This window comes from Eleutherodactylus coqui, chromosome 3, assembly GCF_035609145.1.
Source record: "Eleutherodactylus coqui strain aEleCoq1 chromosome 3, aEleCoq1.hap1, whole genome shotgun sequence".
In the NCBI taxonomy this organism is placed as follows: domain Eukaryota; kingdom Metazoa; phylum Chordata; class Amphibia; order Anura; family Eleutherodactylidae; genus Eleutherodactylus; species Eleutherodactylus coqui.
Window position 1 is genome coordinate 142,525,697 of NC_089839.1, and position 20,985 is coordinate 142,546,681.

Genomic DNA, 20,985 nt, shown 5'->3' on the forward strand with positions numbered 1-20,985 from the left:
TTTCGAGTATTTACTCGATCGAGCACCGCGATTTTCGAGTACTTCCGTACTCGAGTGAAAAGATTTGGGGGGAGGCGCAGGGGGTAGCAGCGGGGAACAGGGGGGAGCCCTCTCTCTCCCTCCCCCCCCCCCACTCCCCGCTGCAACCCCCCACTCACCCACAGCGCCCCCCGAATCTTTTCGCCCGAGTACGAAAGTACTCGAAAATCGCGGTACTCGGGCGAAAAAGGGGCGTGGCGAGTAGGCTCGCTCATCTCTAGTAATTAGTGTAATTAATTCAATATGTGCTTTAGTAGAGCATTTTTTTGCGTGGACAAAATGCGTGCGCAAAATAGTCTTATGTGAATTAAACGCATTGAAATGGTCCTATTAACTGTGTTTTATTAATTACTCAAATAGTAAAAAAGGAAAATTACATCATGTTTGCATGTACATGCGAACACAGTGTGTTTTTGTTATCTTTTGCTCCCATTTTGAAGAATGGTCAATTCTTAAACAGAATCACGCAAAAACCGGAACTGTTGTACTGTTTCCATCTTGCAGCATTGCTGCCTATTTAATGTAATGGATTATTTACCCGTGGGATTTCTGTGCATCTCACAACACACAGAAATCGTGCGAGAAAATCACCTGTGTAAATCACCCCAAGATCACCGTATGCTGGCAGCACAGTTACTAGTCCTCAGTGTGCATCTGTAGGCAGCACTTACCTTGTTTAGACCCGTGCTGCCAGCAAATGATGATTTTCATGGCCTCGTAAAAGGTCCCATTTGTTGGTTGATTGCTGGATCTGTTTACCCTGGCAGTTGGCTGGACCTCATCCCCAGTACAATGCTTTTCACATCTCTGCTGGCACAAGACCAACCCTATTATAAGTTGGAGGGGGGTGTGAGGCACCCCAACTGGCAATGCCTTGTACCATGAATGGCTTTAGAAATGTAAATTGCAAGTGTGAACAGAGCCTAAAACCATGGCTTTTAATGGGCCCATTTACACCAGCAGATGATCTCTCAAAAATCGCTCAAACGACAGTTTGACAGCTTTGAGCGATCATTTTGCATAAAGCATTAAGTAGCAATTCAGCTACTTAAGTACCAATTAGGTGTACAAATTAAGACTTCCCTGAATGCAGTTAAGGCTCATTTACACTGGAAGATTACCACTAAAAATTTGCTAATTGGCGGTCGTTTTAGTGATAATTGGTGCGTGTAAATGGGTGCGGGGCACCCGCATTTCGGGCACTTTTTGCTGATCGTTAAAATCCAGCTGACTTGATTTTAACAATCAATTTTATCAGTCGTTCTCCAGGGGAAATGCTGATAGCTTTACGTTCTGCTGTTAGGGGACGTGACCGGGAGGCGGCGTGATGTATATTTTTATACTCCTTCACTCCTGCAATCCAGCCCTGGCACCCTCTGGACTTTTCAGACTTACATGCACGTGCCTTCCTGTAGACTTCTATGGGAGAACATGCACACTGGGCTCTGAAAAGAAGCAGACTGTAATGCCGGGCACAGTTCAGAGGGTGACAGCGCTGGATTGTGGGAGTGAGAGCGTATGAAAAAAATACATCCCCGGCTCCCTGTTGCATCCTTTAACTCCACCATAACTTAAGTCTATGGTGATGTGGAGACTTGACAATAAGGGAGAGCTAAGGGCTCACACAGTATGCGGGCTGCGTATTACACGTGTATTTTTCATGTGTGTGATACGCGTTCCGAAAAACCTGTTGATTTACATTGGGCCACTCAGAGATGCATTATTTTACATGTGTATTATGTGCATGGAGAGAAAAAAAAGCAGTGTCCTATTTTGGTGCATATTATGCCCATTTTAAGCAATGGGGGATTAAAATAAGCATGTTAAAGGGGTGGTCTCGCGAAACAAAGTGGGGTTATACACTTCCGTATGGCCATATTAATGCACTTTGTAATATACATCGTGCATTAAATATGAGCCATACAGAAGTTATTCCACTTACCTGCTCCGTTGCTAGCGTCCTCGTCTCCATGGTTCCGTCTAAATTCGCCGGCAGCTTGCTTTTTTAGACGCGCTTGCGCAGTCCGGTCTTCTCCATTCAGCACGAGCCGCTTCAGTGTGCTCCCCGCTACAGCTCTTCTGCGCATGCGCAGACGAGCTGTCACTGCTCGGGAGCGCACTGGAGCGGCCATTCTGTACCTTCCTCTGTTAGAGGAAGGTGCAGAGCTGCCGAGCTGTCCGGAGAAGCCGCCCAGCTGTCCCGCCGTCCAGCTGTCCTGGTAAGTGATGGGCCGGGGGGGCTGCCGCTGCGCCGGGCTGCGCCGGGGGGGGGGGGGGGGGGAACTAGCGCTAGGCCGGGGGGGGCTGCCGCTGTGATGGGGGGGGGGGGGCTGTCGCTAGGCCGGGGGGCTGCCGCTGCGATGGGGGGGGCTGTCGCTAGGCCGGGGAGGCTGTCGCTAGGCCGGGGGGGCTGCCGCTGCGCCGAGGGAACTAGCGCTGGGCCGGGGGGGCTGCCGCTGTGATGGGGGAACTAGCGCTGGGCCGGGGGGGGGGGGGGGGCTGTCGCTGGGCCGGGGGGGCTGTGATGGGGGGGGGGGGGACTGCGCCGGTTACCTTGTGCCTGGCGGTGGGTGACAGGTCGGCGGTGTTCACTCCAGGGGTCCGGTTGGCGGCTGCGGGGCGTCTGGTTGCCATGGAGACACAGCTGGTAGCGTCTCGGGAGCGCGCACGTCGGGCTACAGCAAGCGATGCGAAAAGAGCTGGCGGCCATCTTGGGAAAAAGTTTTATAAGTTGCTGAAACGCTGGAACGGTAAGTAGAAACCAGCTAGGAAAGTAATTTACAGGGGTAATTAGTAATGTATGTTTAATTAGGGGGACTGGGCAAAAAAAAAATTCACTGCTTCCTCGAGACATCTCCTTTAAATTAACTGTGTTCAGAGCGTGAAAAATACACATGTAATACGCACCCCAATATGCCTGTTATGAGTGAGCACTAAAACTGAGAATATTTGTCGTTTCAGACTGGATAACGAGGTTATGGATGTCATGGCATTCACACAACTACATTTATAACTCTGGGCATAGCAGTTTTTATAATGTAGTACTATGTTTCAGGAGGTGAGGGTGTGGTATACTGAGTAGTTGACTTATTTTGTTGCAACCTTTAATCTGCAATAGTATTGGCATGTATTTTATGAGCCGCTGTAACTAAAGTATATTTTATCTTTTATTTCTTTTGTAGGAAGGGAGAGCTTGGCATCATGCAGTCCTTCCGAGAGCAGAGTAACTACCATGGAAATCCCCCAACTTATCCACCAGAAGCTCATGGAACCTCAAGGGTGGAAGAGTTCAGCCCCCGACAGCAGACTCAAATTTTCCAAGGCAACTATGGAGGACGCCGAAGTGGGGCAGCTACTCCAACTGCTATACCTCCTGGAGAAACCTCTACTCTGCAAAATTACCAAACTTTCCGCAAAGAATCAGGTGACTTCTATTACCTAGGCAACAAAGAAGCGGGCACCCCTGGGGGTCAGACGCAGCAACGTCGAATAACTGGCTCAGTACAAAGTTATGGACCACCCCAAGGAAATAGCAGTACCAGCAGCACAGGCTTTAGCAGTCACTTTGGGAGAGAGGGTCACCACAGCCAATTTGCTGGACAGCATTCTTCTTCAGCGAGTCTTTCTCAATTCTCCCAGGAGTTTCCTGGGTCCTTCTCTCCAGGTGGTGGACAGTATTCATCACATATTCCTAGTCAGCTGAGACATCAACTTTATCAGTCTCATCAGCCTATTTCTCAACCTGGTAGTTCACCTGCATCCACAGGAACCTCACATCTACAGCAAATTCCACGTTCTGCCAATCTAAACTCTCCATCTGGATATTCCCTTCGAATGGCGCAGTTTGGTCAACATTATCCGTCTTCACCGGGTTCATCATCTAGTTCCTATCCTCCTCAAAGGTTTGGACAATCGGGAACAAACTATGAAGCCTACAGCCCTGGAGGTACTAGCTCTCCATTTGAGAGTCATATGTCTGGATCCTCCTTTGGGACACAACAAGCATATAGTAGTTATACCAGCCAGCACTTAAAAAACTTTGAGGCCGCTAAGATACCTCAAGGCGGGAGTCAGGGACCGCAGCAGCAGAATCCTTCTCATTTAATGCAGTACTCAAATTCCTCTAAATTACTTACTCAAAACCAGACTGGACAATATAATCAATCTGAAGTTTCTGTACGGTCACCTATGCAGTTCCAGCAGAACTTTAGTCCCATCTCCAATCCTTCTCCAGCTGCTTCTGTAGTACAGTCTCCAAGTTGCAGCTCCACACCATCACCACTGATGACCAGTGGCGAAAACATTCAGTGTGGTCAAGGAAATGTTTCACTTCAATCCAGAAACCGCATATTGCCAATGATGCCACAGTTAAGTCCTAACACGCAAATCACAAGTTTTAAAGGTTATAGTGTAGAAAGTCCACATGAAAAGCGTTTAACAGATCCAGGTCTGAGTAGTCTTAGTGCACTCAGCAGCCAGGTAGCTAACTTGCCGAATACAGTTCAACATATGTTGCTTTCTGATGCTTTAGCGCCTCACAAAAAGGGGGGTAAACGGACTTCTCGAAAAACTGACAGCTGTGCCAACTCTGAAACTTCATCCCAAGCTGAAGAACAGCTAAAATCGCCATTGGCAGAATCATTGGATGGCAGCTGTTCTAGTAGTTCAGGTGATCCAGGTGAACGGGTAAGACAGCTAAGTGGTCAGAGCACCAGCTCAGAAGCTGGTTATAAGGGACCTCCTTCAGAAAAACAGTCTTCTCCTGTACATGCTTGGCAGAATGAACTTTCAGAAAAGACAACCATTCAAGATATTAATACGACGCCAGAGCCAACAGAAACCTTTCAGGAAATTTCTAAGCCAAGTGAAAAATCAGTTGGAGTTATTGTTTCAACAGAAACTGTGGCAAATCGATCCGAGAAAGTAGTTGAAGAGGCTCCAACACTGATTACTACTGATGATGATCCAACACCAGAGCCTGAATTACCTGGAACTGCAAAGGGGGAGGATACAAAGTCTTGTCCAAATGCCCAGAATGGAGAACCTAATGCAAATGATGCTGGCTCTACTACAATAGGTAATGTACCCCTAACAGAACCTGATAAATCTCCTGTTGGAGCTGGATTTGGATTCAAGGAAACACCATCTAATTCCCGAAATACATCCAGTTTACCACAACAACCTAAAAATGTAGATACTGGAACTTTTGGGGGCCACAGTGAGCGGAAGACAGGAAGAAGTGATAAGTATCCAAGCCTTTTGCAGGAAGTCCTTCAAGGGCACCATCAACAAGAAAGAAGATACATAAGAAACGCACAAGAGCAAACTCCAGTTACTGAAAGTCCTGATATACCGTTGAGGCCAAATGTTCTCATGACCCAAGTCAATGACCAAACTAATCGGAGCATGCTTGGAAAGACTTTAGCCCCACATTTAGAATCCTCACATTGGGGACAGTGGGATAGGAAACCCACATCAGAAATAAAACAAATCAATTTGGCAGATTATCCTAGCAGTAGAAAGTTTGAGGGAGAACCTCCAGCTTCCTGCCATGAACCCATTGGTTGTCCTTCGGAAAGGAGGTCTGTTATCTGCGACATCTCCCCACTTAGGCAGCTTGTACGTGATCCAGCTAGCTCTCATCATCTTGCATCTAGTCAAGAAAGATTACAGGATGGCAGAGCTGGACAGTCTGTTATTTTGCCTAGTGGAATGTTGTCTTTGGAAAAGTCGAACAGCCAAACTGGAGTCGCTAAGGGAGAAGAAATGGAATCTACAAAGATGGTCAGAAAACGAACAGGAGAGCAGTGTGTTCCATACAGCTCCAAAGAGTCCCCCAGGGGAAATGCTAGTCCGCGATCTATGACATTTGATTCTAACCAAGAATACAGCTCACATGGCCGTTCATCTAATCCCAAAAGAGGTACAGGGAGAGTAGGATCACGAGGAAGATCACCTGCACAATCTCAAGATATTGGTGATAAGTTAAAATTGTCTCCAGGAAGAAGTCGTGGCTCATCTGAGATTCATCACATGACTCCTACAATGAGTCTTTCAGAGCGAGCAAGTAGAGAGGCCCTGTACTCTGCTTTTTTTCAGAATGCTGATAACTCTGCACTTGGCTACCATACTAACTCACGATCAAGTTCTTATGGGGAGCCTCATCCATCATTTGCATCTACGTTGCATTACAAAAGACATATGTACCAACAAGAGGAATACAAAGAGTGGTTGGGAAGCTCTGCTCAAGCTATACTTTCAGCATCACAACATCGTCAGGATTTACAGAGAAAAAGCCCAAGACAAGAGAGTTATCATGTTAGAAGTCCTGGTAGGAGTGAAAGTGAAGTGTTAGCATATAGCCAGTCAGGTTCATTTCATGAACCCAGCAATATAGACTTCAGTCGCCAGATACGTATGAGTGAAGGTACTACTTCCACTCTAACAGTTGGGGACTTCAAACGAAATAGTCAGAAAGCTCCTCCAGGAGATTCAGCAGGTTGGCACATAGGACGACAGTCTTCTCCTGTAAAGAAAGCTGGATCTCCAGCTAGTGCAAATCAAAAGCCTTTCAGCCCAATTAAGGATTCTGAAACACATGGTCCTAGGCCAAGTGAAGCAACTGAACTTTCCAAATCTGGGTGTAATGCTCATCGTCCTTCAGGACCTGAGGAAGGATCACACCATAACCCTTTAATAATGAGAAGGAAAGTACGATCTTTCATCTCACCCATTCCAAGTAAGAGGCAATCGTCTGATGACAAAGCACGTCCTGTTATTGCCTCTTCAAAAGAAGGTTCTGATAGAGCACTCACATCACACATTCGATCACCAAGGAGAAATGAAAATGAATTTCTATCTATTACAGAGGAACAATCTAAATCCACTCATGAGCAGAGGAGCCCTACAGCAGTGACTCTTTCAAGTCCAACCAAGACAAAAATTCTCCCTCCCCGCAAAGGTAGAGGTCTTAAGTTGGAAGCCATAGTGCAAAAAATAACATCTCCTAATGTTCGTCGAACTGTAGCTCCAAGCAGCTCTGAGAGTGTGGTTGAACCGGTAACACTTGATGACATATTATCTTTGAAGGGTAGGGGCTGTGAAGCCGGTGGTGGTCCCATGGAAGAGACCGCTGAAAGAGCAGTAGATGCTGTGCCAGATATTTCTAATAGTGAGGATTTAAAAATTCAAAGCCTTTCACCAAAGTCTTTTGAAGCATGGCCTGTTAATGATGACAAACAGATTAAAAAAGAAATTGACGAACAATTTATGGAAACCAAAGACCTCTCAGAATCTGGACCTCTAATACAGCCAGCGTCCAACCATTATCTGGAGACTAGGGTCAGCTCTCCAGCTTTGGAACAGAAATGCTCTTTGCCGCCGCTTCAACCTAGTGAAATGCCTGATAAAGAGAAGATAGTTAATGCACCATGTGCTGTTACCCCTAAGCAAACTATAATACCTCCAAAAGGATACTTTCCATCTGGTAAAAAGAAAGGCCGTCCTATTGGTAGTGTCAACAAACAGAAAAAGCAGCTTCAGCAGCAGAATATTCAGCAACCAGTGCCGGACCCGCAGCAGCTTCAGTCTCCGATTGAAACCGGCCTGGAACCTCTTCCCCCTCCTCTTCCTCCTCAACAGACAGAGTCCATATCAGAGCAGGGATTAGAGTCTGAGCCTAAACCAAAAAGGAGACGAAGGGAAAGGAGGAAGCAACCTGGAACTACTAGGAGGAGGAGGGGAAAGCAAGCTGCTCCTATCGTGGCTCCCATAGAACCAGAGATCAAATTAAAGTATGCCAGTCAAACACTTGATAAAACTGAGACCAAAACCAAATCCTTTTACCCCTATATCCATGTAGAAAACAAGGAGGAGTTAGGCTTGGCTTGTGTCATTATCAATGCTGAAGAGGAAGAACAGCGATGGAGAAAAGTAACTTCTGTACGAAAAGATCAAAGAAACACATCACCACAACCTTCTGAGAGTAAAGCTCTTCCAATCTCAAGCTTTATGGTACAGGGCCCAGCTGTCACAGAATCTGCATCAGTTGGACACCTTGTCTGCTGTTTCTGTGGAAAATGGGCAAACTACAAGAATCTTGGAGACCTATTTGGTCCTTTCTATACGCAGGAATATGCATTAACTCTATCCAAAAACCCACCACCCAAAAAGTCATCAGAAACCCCCCAAAAAGTGAAGGTTCGACATAAAGATACATTGGATGGCTCTAAGAGTGACTCTGATGAAGAGGAGGAGGAACCACAGGAAGCCAGGGAACAACGAAGCTTGTCTGCACACCCCCGTTACAAACGCCGAAATCGTTCAGGAGACTGTACTTCATCAAGACATGCTGTACCTTCCCGTAGAAAGACCACTGATTCTTGTGAACTAGTCTCTTTGGACTCGAGTGGGTCTGTCAATGCAGATGGAGTCCCTGATCAAGGATTTCAGATCCCCCAACTACCTCTTGACAGCAATGAATTCTGGATGCATGAGGCATGTGTCCTTTGGGCCAATGGTGTCTACTTTGTTTGTGGACGATTGTATGGATTGCAGGAGGCTTTTGATCTTGCCAGAGAAATGGTAAGTGAACTGAATAAGTAAGTCACTGTTTTTGGTTTCAATATTTTATTTGCTAGAAATTTTGTTGCAGATTTCAGCGCTTCAATTTGAATTCAATTGAGGGGGTGAAACTTGCAACATATCTGCAGCGAATTGGCGGTGTTTGAACGCACCTATATGGTCATGTACAGAAATAAAACTATGAAATTTTAAGAGACTGTCACATAATTGTAGCCTTATAAGCTAAGCTTATGGACTGAAGGTAGGTGAACCACTGAGTCCGGGGCGGGCATATAAGTGTTATACTTTTGTCTCTTGTCGTTGCACAGCGCATTGAGTAATTCGTCCATTCTAAGGGTGAAGTCACACGAACGTATATCGGCTCGGTTTTCACGCCGAGCCGAAATACGTTGTCCTCCTGTGCAGGGGGAGGAGGATGGAAGAGCCAAGTGCAGGAACTGAGCTCCCGCCCCCCTCTCTGCCTCCTCTCCGGCCCTCTGCGCTATTTGCAATGGGGAAAGGTGGGACGGGGGTGGGGCTAATTCTTGGAACTTAGCCCCGCCCCTGCCCCACCTCTTCCCATTACAATAGTGCAGAGGGGCGGAGAGGGGGCCGGGAGCTCAGTCCTGCACTTGGCTCTTCCATCCTCCCCCCCCCCCCCCCCCTGCACACTAGGACTTCGTATATCGGCTCAGCGTAAAAACCGAGCCGATATACGTTCGTGTGACTTCACCCTAATTCTGTAATAGGTGTACCACTTAGCAGTGGCATCTTTCAGTGCTCAAGACAGAGGAGAGTATAGCACATCCCTGCACTCCACGGGTCGCCTACTATCCGGTCAGAAGCTGAGCTTACAGGTCTAAAAGTAGGTGACAGATTCCCTTTAAATGGCAAGACGTGAAACTGTTTTGTGGCTGTGAGCAGCAATGAAGGAATTGGGATAGCAGTTAAATGGAGAACCTCTGCCTACACCTTCTAGAGAGCTAAGAGCCCATCCTTTCAGAAACCTTGTATGGGAATCCTGCAACACATTAGTGAGCTATTAATTAAAAATTCTGTTCATGTCACCTTCATGGCCTGTGTGTAACATATACAATAAATAGATGCCATATGGTGGCATCTGCTGCTCATTGGGATCCATTGTTTAAAAGAAGAAAATACTTTTAATCAATACAGCTGTATGCAAGCTTTAAAAACACATAAGTGCAGTCTACAATGCCATTTCATACTTTGTTGTTACATACTGACTGACTGGAAGCTATAGGCCTCCTGCACACGAATGGGTCGGATTTCGTCTGTGGCATCCTGCAGCGTAATTCAACCCTGTGCCCGGGCGGTGGCCCCTGTGTATCTGTCCGGTGTCTTCGTGTGCAGGCGGCCACTGTGTTGTGGATGTGCCAGCTGTCATACATGCGCATTAAGCATCGCCGCTAGGCAGTGACGCAGATCCCGCGACCCTTCTGCAGCGCTCACTGATGAAGGGCTGCAGGATAGATTGCTTCCACTGAATTCAATGGAAGTTGTCCGAGCAGAAGCGGCCACAGAATTGCAGCATGCTGTGATTTCTCCTCGCAATCTATTTCTGCTCGTGGACACCAAATCGTATTTTGCAATAGCATTCTATGTAAGGTATTTGCTGTGGAATCCGGGGGTGGGTGCTGGCCCCAGATTCCGCAATGCAAATACGGCCGTGTGCAGGCAGCCAAAAGGACAGTGTTTTGTTTTGTCTGTTTTTGAACCTCTGTCCGGCTATTGTAACCTGTGTAAAACTAAACGTGTGAACATGGCCTAAAATGAACTTCACAAATGGAACACTAGTCTCTTTTTTTTAAAGGACTTTGCTACTATTTGTTTTTGTGGCCAGAGTGAAGACCGTGTAAAGTTTTAGAATGAGTAGATGTGAAGCAGTCCATCTTAAAGGGATTGTGACATAATGTAAAACTCCTTTCCATTTTGGCACCCCTGGCAGGCGGCTGATTTTGCTTGAGGAAGCCTTTGCCAGTTTGACATTTTTCCCTTCAGCATATCCTTTTGACAATTATAATCCCTACTGATGGGGATTACCCTGGAGTATCCAGTGACTGCATTGACAATAAGTGGGAAAAACCATGTACCATCTTGTCACTACTTATATGCAGTGTGGCAGAGGAGCCACTGTAGTAGTGTGTTTGAGCCACTAAGGTGCCAGATTTCAGGAGAATGGTTGGTAGAGAAGGGATTTTCTCTGCTTTCTTTGGCCCATTATGTTCCTTAATAGAGCTGTGAGACTCTCCGTTGTGTTACCTATTCTGAAAGAGCGACAGACTCCTGGCTGTAGGAAGAGACCGGCTGTGCAAAAAGGCCCATGAAAGATGTATGGCAAAGACCGTGGTGCACAACAGCGTAAGGGCTGCACGCTGTGCAGTTCTACAGCTTAGGATCTTTTTGGTGCTAGGCCTGATGAGTGGGGTGTTGTATGGAAAAGTCAGACAACCAGGATTTATTTTTGCCCTGTATTCACTGTGTTGATGTAAATGCTGTGGAGAACTGTTTGCTGTGAAGCTGGCAGAAGCAAGACTTAAAAAGAAACTTCGGTGTGGAGGTGAATATATGTGTGTGCCAGGTGCCTTATGATTGAAGATGAAGATTCCAATGAGGGACTAATCCCCCAGTTGTCGCAGCAGGTTCAAGGCCCAGCACTTCATTATAGGAGCTCAGAATGTATTCCCATCTAATGATATAGTGATTGACAATGTGGTAGGCTGGGTGATTAATATTGGAGTACGGTTGGCTTACACCTGCTCTATGACCTCGGGTCCAGTGCTTCAGCCCAAGGGTAGCATTATATTTTGAGCAAAAGTCCTCAAAGAACATAAACACAAAAATGGAGAGAGAGTTCGATAGGTAATATAATTCAGTTGGATCTCCTCCAGTGGAAAGCTTGGGAGTTGTCACGGGGCGGTGACCAGTATGGGTTTATGCCAAAGAGTGGAAAACGGGAAGGTGCAGTTTGCTAGAATGTTCCACATGTGCCACAGTCCATCAGTCTGGCAATAAGTGGGTTTAGATGGAAGGCGATGGGGTGGTATAACCTACTGAACAAAGTAAATGGCATGAGGATAGCAGTTGGGCATTTCCAGAAGAACCTATGGAAGCATATCAGAGGAAGCATGAACCGATTGGACTTTATTAGCTGTTTAGTAATATGTTGCAATCTATGGCACCCCCAACACTTCTGTTTCCTGCACATGAACATGGATTAAGGCCTCATGTCCACTCAAAAAATACAATCTGCGCAGAATCTGCCGCGGATTTGCTTTAAATGGCATTTTTTTTACATGCAGATATCCGCACACATTGCTATCAATGTGATAGCAATGTTGCCGATCCGCGGCAAATGGAGCATGCCGCGTTTTTTCTCCCGTGCATGAAAAACGCAAATTATTTAAAATGCCATCCGCGGGTGCAAAAATCAATTTAATGGACCCGCGGGTGGCAATGATTCCCTATGGGCAAAATCCTCTGCGGATTCCATTTACCCAGTGGACATGAGGCCTTAGAAGAGAGATAGTGTCTGAAAGTATACCAAATGACCTCACCACCTTTTAGATGGGCTAATCTGAAACACGTGAATTTGCCCAATGTACCGAACTGTACATGCGGATAGGCTTTTGAAAATCCCAAGCACATATAGAGAATAAAACCCACAGAGGTTTCAGGACATACGCCATATATTTTAAAATATGTTGAATCAATTGTGTTGAGCTTTTGCAGCAAAATGCAGTGCAAAACAATAAGGTGGCACTCCTTGTCTGATGTATACCAGCCATGAAGCACTGAAGCAAGAGAGGTTTTATTCTCTGGGTGGGGGCCTTGTAATTTCCTTTTCTGTTATGTCGCACTGCTAAATGGGGCAAGATGTTGCAGATAGATCATTAACCCCTTAAGGACATGGCCTATTTTGGACATAAGGCAGCAACGATTTTTGGCCGATTTTCATCTCCATTTTTCAAAAGCCATAACTTTATTTTTTAGATGACGCAGCCATATAAGGGCTTGTTTTTTATGTGGCGAACTGTAGTTTTTATTGGTGCCATTTTTGGGTACATAGGACTATATGGTAAAACTTTATTAATTTTTTATGATGGCAGGGAGACAAAATGCATAAATTCTGCCATAGATTTCTTTTTTTTTTTTTTTTTTTTTTTTAAAAACCTGTCATGAAGCATAAATTATACAATACATATTTACTGCAGGTCGGTACGATTACGATACCAAGATTCTTTTATTTATTTATTATTTTTTCCGCAGCAAAACCCCTTTTGGAATTTTTTTTCCCCCTAAATTGCTGCATTCAAAGTCCTATAACTTTTTTTTATTTTTCCATGGACAGAGCTCTGTAGAGGGCTTATTTTTTGCGTGATGATCTGTAGTTTTTATTGGTACCATTTTGGGGTACATACAGATTTTTTTGATCACTTTTATTGTTTTTTTTTTAGGACTCAAAATGCCGTGCAGGATAAAAAGCATGTTCAACTTATTGTATCCGTAAGTGTCCTTACGGATACGACGATGCCAAATATGTGGGATTTTAATTTTTACAAATTTTGTTTTTTAATGCGAATATGGGGGAAAAGCACAAAAAAGGTTTTTTTTTTGTTTTTTTTTATACTTGTGTGCCTATAGGGGACTTGTACAATAGGACCTATGATCGTTATGATAAGGCATTGCAGGACTTTTGTCCTGCAATGCCTTATCACTTGTGTTAGCCATCATCGGCAATGGCAATGCAGGATGCTTGTAGGTTTGTTTTATTCTGTTTTTTGGGAGACTAATTAAAAAAAAATGCATTGCGGAATCCGGATAGGGGGTCCGCACCGTGGTTTTCGCAGCAAATACAGTTCATAGCATGCTATGGAAAATCACTGCTTCCTGCACACTTGCAATAATTAATTTGCGATTCCGTGAAGAGAGGAAAAATCACAGCACGCTCTATTTTTGTGCGGTGTCCACACGGATGGCTTCTTTTGAAGTCAATGGAAGTCGTCCGCTATTAACATGTCGCGGATTCTGCGTCATCGCCTAGCGAGGACACTGGAAAAAGAAACATAAAAAACCTGCACTGCGTATGTCTTGATGTCGAACCAATGGGTCCATCCACAGTACAGATTATAAAGAAAAGTGACAGGTACACACAGACGCTGGTAGCGGTCGGGGTCTAAATCTGCTGCGAGCTCCGCCATGCGGAATCTGACCAGTTTGTTTGCCAGGCGGCCTTAGGACCCCTGTCCACGGGCGATGATTCGCTGGTGGTAAATCGCCGGCAAATCACGCTGTCTGGAGCTAGTGTTGCTATGGAAAGCGCTGCTTCCCTGACCATGAGCGGAAAATCGTTGCGATTCTCCGCTTGTGGCCAGGAATTCGCAGCGTGCTGCGAATTGCCGTGATTCTCTGTGATCAGCCTATCTGTCAGATAGGCTGACAGTGGAGATCCATCTGCTGGCTCCTGCTCTCAGGCGGCAGCTCCCGCGGCAGAGATCCGCTGCTGGATACTGCAACGCCCATGGACAGGCAGCCTTATAGTCAGCAAAATACGTTTTTTGTGTGTGTTGTGTCATTGTATTGTTGCATCGCCTAGTATTTCTTCCAGAGATCATGGACTGCTTACATTTCTCTGTAAATGTTTTGATATACATTAGAATTCATTGTTGCCTCAATGATCACAAGACATCCAGGCTCTGAGGCCGCTAAGCGGTCCTAACCCCGTCATGCTTCCTTCACCATGCCTCACAGTTGGAATTAGGTTTTAGTGTTCAGTTATCTTTTACCTCCAAACATAGTACTGTGCATTTGTACTAAAAAGTTCCACTTTTCTCTTATCCATCCATAGAATGTTTGTTTTCCCAGAAGCATTGTGAAAAATCCAGGTGGTTTCAGGCAAACTGAGATGGGCTGCAATGATTAAGGATAGTTGTGGCTTCCTTCGCAGTGTCCCTCCATCAACACCGTTCTTGTTCATTGTTTTTCTAATTGTGAACGCATGAATGGTGGTTTTTCAGTTTCTAGAGTCTTCTGTAGGTCTTTTGCTGCTCCCTTGAGTTCTTTCTCATCTATTTCAGCATTGTTGGAGTGATGTTGGCAGCATACCCTATCCTAGGCAGAGTACTGTGTTTTCCTAAAAAGAATAAACGGTCTTATATTATTTTTTGCCACAAAAAAGACCAGTGTTTTATTTTCAGGGGGTCTCTTAAAGGGGTTCTGTCAGAAAAATAAAAAAACTATACTCTTGTGCCGTACGGGGCCAGTCACTGGGATCCTGCAGGTCTTCTCTCACTCTGGCAGCTGTTCGATCGCAGGGCAGAAGCTGGCAAAGTGCCAGCTTCCGCCTCTGCTCCGACCACTGCCGGACGGCAAGTACTGCCACCCGGGTCGGGTTGATGCGTCACAAGTGACTCATCGCCCAATGAATGGTCTGGCCGCATCTAACGTCTGCCGTCCTTGGGAGAGTCGACATGAGTGCGCATGTGTCCCCCCCTTCCCGGCGGACATGCGCACTCGCCATCAACTCCGTGGACGGCAGAGATTAGATGTGGCCAGGACGGTGGGAGCGCGCAGGAGCCGCTGAAGAGGATGCGGGCATCAGGCACCTAAGCAACGAAGGGATCAAAAACATTGGAATTAGGTGCGTATGCTTTGTTTTTTCAACTTTTCTGTTTCTACAGCTTACACTGTAAAGTGATGCAGGCAGGATGGAGGTGAGGTATAATTTTTTTTTATTTTGCTGACAGAACCCTTTTAATACTCACCTAGCATGCGCCGTACGGGTCCCTCTCCCTGGGCAGCGGTGCTCTGACAGGCCTCCGTGTAGTCCTCAGCGCTGAGAGAGCATTCTCTTCCTGGTAATGGGGCTTGAATACCCCGCTTCCAGCAAAAGATTGCTGTGATTGGATCTCGAGCGCAGCCAATCAGAGCCGGCGCTCGATGAACCAATCGCAGCCATTCAATGTTATTCACTGAATGGCTTTGATTGGTTCAACAAGCACTTTCTCTGTTTTGGCTGTGCCATGGTGCTCATGATCCAATCACAGTAATCTCTTGCTGGAGGTGGGGTATTCAAGCCCCATTACCAGGAAAAGAATGCTCTCTCAGCGCCGATGACTGCTGGAGCGCCGCAGTCAAGCATGAGGGACCCGAACACTGCGGCTGTGTGGCTAGGGCTTATTTTTTGGGGAAGGGCTTATATTTCAAGCTTGAAATATGAGCCTCCCCCATCCTGAAAATCAGGGTAGGGCTTATTATTGGAGTAGGTCGTATTTTCAGGGAAAGACTGTAGTAACTACTTGGAATTTTCTCGATTTTGTATTTAAGCTGACCATGAACTGATGCAACTTCAGGTCTTTAGCCATGCTTTTGTAATCAAAGGGACTGGGAGAGTAGGTCAGGTGGGTACCGCGCTCTGAAAGGACTTGGAAAGTAAAACAGGTGGGTACCGCGCTCTTGAGGGACTTGGAAAGTAGGTCAGGTGGGTACAGCGCTCTGGAGGGACTGGGAGAGTAGGCCGGGTGGGTATGGCATTCTGGAAGTACGGGAAGAGTAGGCCAGGTGTGTACGGAGCTCTGGAGGGACAGGAAGAGTAGGCCAGGTGTGTACGTTCCTCTGGAGGGACTGGGAGAGTGGGCCAGGTGTGTACGTTCCTCTGGAGGGACGGGGAGAGTGGGCCAGTGTGTACGGTCCTCTGGAGGGACGGGGAGAGTGGGTCAGGTGTGTACGGTCCTCTGGAGGGACGGGTAGAGAGGGTCAGGTGTGTACGGTCCTCTGGAGGGACGGGTAGAGAGGGTCAGGTGTGTACGGTCCTCTGGAGGGACGGGTAGAGAGGGTCAGGTGTGTACGGTCCTCTGGAGGGACGGGTAGAGAGGGTCAGGTGTGTACGGTCCTCTGGAGGGACGGGTAGAGAGGGTCAGGTGTGTACGGTCCTCTGGAGGGACGGGTAGAGAGGGTCAGGTGTGTACGGTCCTCTGGAGGGACGGGTAGAGAGGGTCAGGTGTGTACGGTCCTCTGGAGGGACGGGTAGAGGGTCAGGTGTGTACGGTCCTCTGGAGGGACGGGTAGAGAGGGTCAGGTGTGTACGGTCCTCTGGAGGGACGGGTAGAGAGGGTCGGGTGTGTACGGTCCTCTGGAGGGACGGGTAGAGAGGGTCAGGTGTGTACGGTCCTCTGGAGGGACGGGTAGAGAGGGTCAGGTGTGTACGGTCCTCTGGAGGGACGGGTAGAGTGGGTCAGGTGTGGACGGTCCTCCTGGAGGGACGAGGAGAGTGGGTCAGGTGTGGACTGTGCTGAGGAGGTCGGGTGTGTACGGTGCTCTGGAGGAACTGGGGAGTAGGCCAGCTGTGTACTGTGCTGAGGAGGTCAGGGGTGTACGGTGCTTTGGAGGGACGGGGGGAGGAGGGAGGCCAGGGGTGTACGGTGCTCTGGTGGGGCGGGAAAGTGCGCCAGGTGTGTACGGCGCTGAGGAGGCCAGGTGTGTACGGTGCTCCAGATTAAAAAAAACGAACTAACTGTACGCTCCTAAAACTAAACATTTAGAAGACAAAAATGAAACTTCCTTTACAAATATATAATACTGAAATACGACTTGCTGTACTATACTAGGTCGGCCTCACACGAACGTATGGTAAAACGCAGCGTTTTAACTGGGTGTGTAACTGCATATTTCCGCATTTTTTGCCTACGCATGACAGCGTATCTGACGCACGCCATCCTACAGCAGCTCACTGGTTTCTCTTCCTTTCCTTCTATTGTCTCTCAGTAACGTTGCGTAAAAAAGACGCACATCCGCAACGTGATTTTGTACACCCCCAGGAAGTACAATAGGGCTCTGCGACAGTTTACACCTAATATGCTGTAAAATAGAACATGCTGCGTTCGTTTTTTTTTAAAAAAAAAAAATTATTTTACACACACATAAATATCTGCAAGTATGAGTGGAACACTGAAAATGAATGTATTTAAATTGCCACGATTTACCACGTATTATACGTGCGTAATATGGAAGTCAAATACGCTCATGTGAGCCCGCCCTAAATTACCTATGTACAGTGGAATAATTTCATTCAGAGCAGACCCACACAGTCAAACGGGAGTTGTGCTCCCCACTCCCAATTAACAGCACCATGTGCACCTTATTACGTCATACATCAATAGCAGCCAGGTGCCCCTCTACTCCTGTCACATCAACAGCGACCTGGCGACTGTGAGCACAGGTGTGACCCCTTCACTAACCCCCCCACCCCTCCCTACAATCTCCACCCTTCCCAAAGCGTGCCTGGGGAGCCGTGGGGTTCCCTCTGTTGCTAAGGAAACTGCTTTGTTTCCTTCTTACTACAGAAGCTCTTTTCTTAACTACAGTGGATTGCAGAGAAGCTGGGAGGAACCCCTTAATGGCTGCCACTTTAAAAGCTTGTTGCTTTACCGCCGTAAATCATTTTCATGCAAGTATATTACAGAAATGATGAGACTAACACAAACCTAGTAGATGAGCAGAAGTTCTCTAAAAAAGTTAGTGCCCCTCTAAAAACTAAACCTAAAGAACAATGAAGCAATTGTATTTTATCCCTTTTCCCACCACTTAAGCATTTTTAAATGTTTTTCAGCACATTATATGGCATATTGAAAAAAAGTGACTATAATTTTGGGGACTACTTTTTACTAATCTCTTCAAATAAAAAAGATGTGTATAGTCAGCTCACCCGTCTGAAAGTAAACTCAAGCAATATTAAAACCATAGCCAGCCAGTTAAAACAGCACAGGTTGGATGGCCTTCACAGATTACACTGCTCAACGATGATTTTGTTTCGGGCTCAAAATTAGTGTATGTTTATGTATTTCCATCTGCTGTATTCGAAAATCACCATAAAAATGGCCGATTAGCTCTTGCTTTGGAGATACGGTGACATGTCATTTTTTAGAGTTTACATTTTTATTTTGTGGGAATTGTTTTTGGAGGGCATTGTCACACCTCTCAACTCACATAACACAACGTTCTCCATATGTTTGTAGGTTATAAACTTAAAGGGGTTGTCCCGCGCCGAAACGTTTTTTTTTCAATAGCCCCCCCCTGTTCGGCGCGAGACAAACCCGATGCATGTGTTGAAAAAAAAACCCGGATAGTACTTACCCGAATCCCCGCGCTCCGGTGACTTCTTACTTACCTTGCGAAGATGGCCGCCGGGATCTTCACCCTCGGTGGACCGCAGGTCTTCTGTGCGGTCCATTGCCGATTCCAGCCTCCTGATTGGCTGGAATCGGCACACGTGACGGGGCGGAGCTACCAGGAGCGCTCTCCAGCACGAGCAGCCCCATTCAACACGGAGAAGACCGGACTGCGCAAGCGCGTCTAATCGGGCGATTAGATGCTGAAAATTAGACGGCACCATGGAGACGAGGACGCTAGCAACGGAACAGGTAAGTGAATAACTTCTGTATGGCTCATAATTAATGCACAATGTACATTACAAAGTGCATTATTATGGCCATACAGAAGTGTATACCCCAACTTTGTTTCGCGGGACAACCCCTTTAATAAATGTTGCTATGACTGAGTTTCATATTGTTCCTGTTTTTTTACTTTTTTCAGAATTTCTGGTATTGGAGTGCTTTTGAAGTGTAAAATTTGCTATGTCAAAATACCACGAAAATGTGTAAATTTAGTGAATAATTTTTGTTACATTTGTGGTGAAATAACATTTTAGTCACAGAAATGCAATCTGATGCCTCCTGTGAAGATTCCCTATCATCATTATTTTGGTATGAAGGTAGGGGACCAGGATAAGTCATGGGCTCCACATATTTGTTGCAACTCTTGTTCAGTTAAACTACAAGAATGGCTGAAAAATAAAAAAATGATCTATGGCTTTTGCTGTGCCTATGGTTTAGTGGGAGCCTACAGATGACTATTTCTGCTTGACTCCGCCTATAAAGGCAGGATTTTCAATGAAGAAAACAGGAGCAGTTCACTACCCGAATCTTCCATCTGCTATTCGACGTATTCCACATTGGGATAGTTTACCAGTTCCTACTTCACCCCAGCATTATGAGCTTGAAGTAGAAAATGAAGAAAGTGTGGAAAAATAAGAACCCAACAAGCCTTCCACATCCCATGACCCCGACTTTGAGGTAACACATGATACACCGCACAGACTAAGTCAAGTGGAATTGAGTGATCTCATTCAAGACCTTGACTTGTCAAAGGAGAAGGCGGAACTTCTAGGGCCAAGACTACAGCAATGGAATCTTCTCCAATGTGATGGCAGGGTCTGACAGTACAGAGAACGTCAGAGGGATCTGCTTCCTTTTTTTAAGAAAAACCATTTGGTTGTTTGCTGCAACGTTAATGGCTTGATGAAATGTTTGAATTTGAACCATGATCGAACTGAATGGAGGCTATTCATAGACTCCTTCAAGCTTAGTTTGAAGGCTGTATTACTTCACAATGGCAACCGTCTTCCTTCTGTTCCTGTTGGTCACACAGTTCACATGAAGGAGACTTATGCAAACATGACAGCCCTCCTTGACTCAATCAAATATGCTGTACACAAGTGGAAAATCTGTGGCGATCTAAAAGTCATCGCTGTACTCTTAGGAATGTAACTGGGGTACACTAAATACTGTGGCTTTTTATGTATGTAGGACAGTAGGGATAGGAAATCACATTACATTCAAGCGGACTGGCCTGCAAGAAATCTTGTTATTGCTGAGCCTCTCGTGGACCCAAAAGATGTTCTTCTTCCACCCCTTCATACAAAGCTGGGTTAAGTGAAAAATCTTATCAAAGATATGGACCAGGAAGGACAGGCATTTAAGTACTTAAGAGACAGATTTCCTAGATTGAGTGATGCAAAGGTTAAGGAAGGGATTTTTGTTGGGCCACAAATGCAACAACTTATAAAGGATCCTGCATTTGACCAAGTTTTTTTGGGGAAAAAAGGAAGTTTGGCAAGCCTTAAAGGGAGTTATTCATAGATTCTTGGGCAACAAGAGAGATAACTACACTCAGTTGGTGACAGTACTTCTGGAAAAACATCAACTCTGATGCAACATGTCCCTTAAAATCCATTTTCTCCACTCCCACCTAGACTTTTTCCCTCCTAGTTGTGGAGCTGTCAGTGATGAACACGGAGAAAAATTCTACCAGGATATTTCTATAATGGAACATAGATATCAGGGCCGTTGGAATAAAGCAATGCTTGCGGATTACTGCTGATCTGTGTGTAGATATGCTCCGGAACTCACTCACAAGAAGCAAGCCAAAAAAAAAACGATCTCATGAAGTCACCACATGATTCTCTTCACACCAAATCACCTGCCAGGAATTCTTCCATCAATTTAGAACTCTTAGAATGTCACGGTC

General features: G+C 46.0%; 1 protein-coding gene across 2 annotated transcripts in view; it reads left to right on the plus strand.

Annotated features, from left to right (window-relative positions):
- The window catches only part of TCF20 (transcription factor 20), an 80,423-nt gene that overhangs the window by 37,609 nt on the left and 21,829 nt on the right, over positions 1 to 20,985 (plus strand). For both annotated transcript variants that reach the window (XM_066596211.1, XM_066596212.1), the window contains exon 2: positions 3,222 to 8,622. In XM_066596211.1, coding sequence (XP_066452308.1) covers positions 3,241 to 8,622 — 5,382 coding nt within the window. In that variant the 5' untranslated portion in view covers positions 3,222 to 3,240. The remainder of the gene's footprint in view (positions 1 to 3,221; positions 8,623 to 20,985) is intronic.